The 1,048-nt window shown below is 38.9% G+C and overlaps 1 protein-coding gene across 1 annotated transcript; it reads right to left on the reverse strand.

Annotated features, from left to right (window-relative positions):
* Window positions 1-10: 10 nt before the first annotated feature.
* On the reverse strand, window positions 11-830 carry LOC107757559 (sialoadhesin-like; the record flags this gene model as incomplete). The annotated part of the gene is made up of 3 exons (XM_016575077.1): window positions 11-50; window positions 123-395; window positions 570-830. Coding segments are annotated over 3 exons (574 nt in total), but the record flags the coding sequence as incomplete, so codon positions are not given.
* Window positions 831-1,048: the final 218 nt, after the last annotated feature.

Here is a 1,048-nt window from a genome sequence, read left to right on the forward strand (position 1 = left end):
TTCAGTCAACCACTTCTGTGGAGAAACACTTAAAACTGCTCTGGGTTTATCTGAAATAGAGAAATGATTCATTACTAACATGTTAAACTTGTATGTGTTTATGAAGCAATGATGAAACTCACCTGATACTGTCAGTGTAACTGCATCACTGATGTTTGATGCTCGTGATCCTCCTCTCTTTTCTCCATAACAGGAGTATTTACCTGCATCAGACTCAGTAACAGGACTGAATGTGTGTTCCTGTAGTTCACTGAAAACACTGACTGAACCGTCTTTATACCAGCTGTACTGCCAGCTAGTGACTGCTTCACCATCAATGTCACATCTGAGAGTGACTGTCTCTCCTCTGAATACATGTTGATCAGGTTTAATGCTCACTTTGGCTTTTGGTCTTTCTGTACAACGACAACAAATCACAATGAAAATAATGTGCTGTTTTTACAGTATAAACAGTTACTTTATTGTAAAACACATAAATCAAGTTAAGACTGAAGTGTTGTTCTTTATAATTGTCATAGTCACTTGTTCAATGCCTTATGAATCAGTTTTATGTGATCAAAAATACTTGCCGTATATTGTCACTGTTACTGGTTCACTGTAATTTGTGTAAAGTCCTCCTCTTCGTGCTCTGCACCTGTACTCTCCTCCATCAGAGACTTTAACTGAATTGATTGTTTTCGTTGCAGCTTCAGTAGATTCAGTGTTTGAGTCTTTACTCCAGATAAACTCCCATTCATCCCATGACTGATCCACCTCACATCTCAGAGTAACTGAGTCTCCAGTGAACAATGAACTCTGTGGCTCAACAGTCAGAGTTGGCTTGGGAATATCTGTCAATATAAGGTCATTGGGAGTGTGAGTTGTGGAAGTTTTTCAGCAGATCTCACCCTCTCACTAGTAAATCATTAGTGCATTTTAATTTAACAGACAAAGGAAGAAATATAGCTGCTAGCAGCAATTATGGAGCCGAACAATGCCAACATTCACTTGAGACAATGCAAAGAGTTAAGGACAACAGAGGTGTAATTTTAAGGCCACCGTAAGGCGT

This window comes from Sinocyclocheilus rhinocerous, unplaced genomic scaffold (assembly GCF_001515625.1).
Source record: "Sinocyclocheilus rhinocerous isolate Xijiao unplaced genomic scaffold, SAMN03320098_v1.1 scaffold11494, whole genome shotgun sequence".
NCBI classification, from domain to species: Eukaryota; Metazoa; Chordata; class Actinopteri; order Cypriniformes; family Cyprinidae; genus Sinocyclocheilus; species Sinocyclocheilus rhinocerous.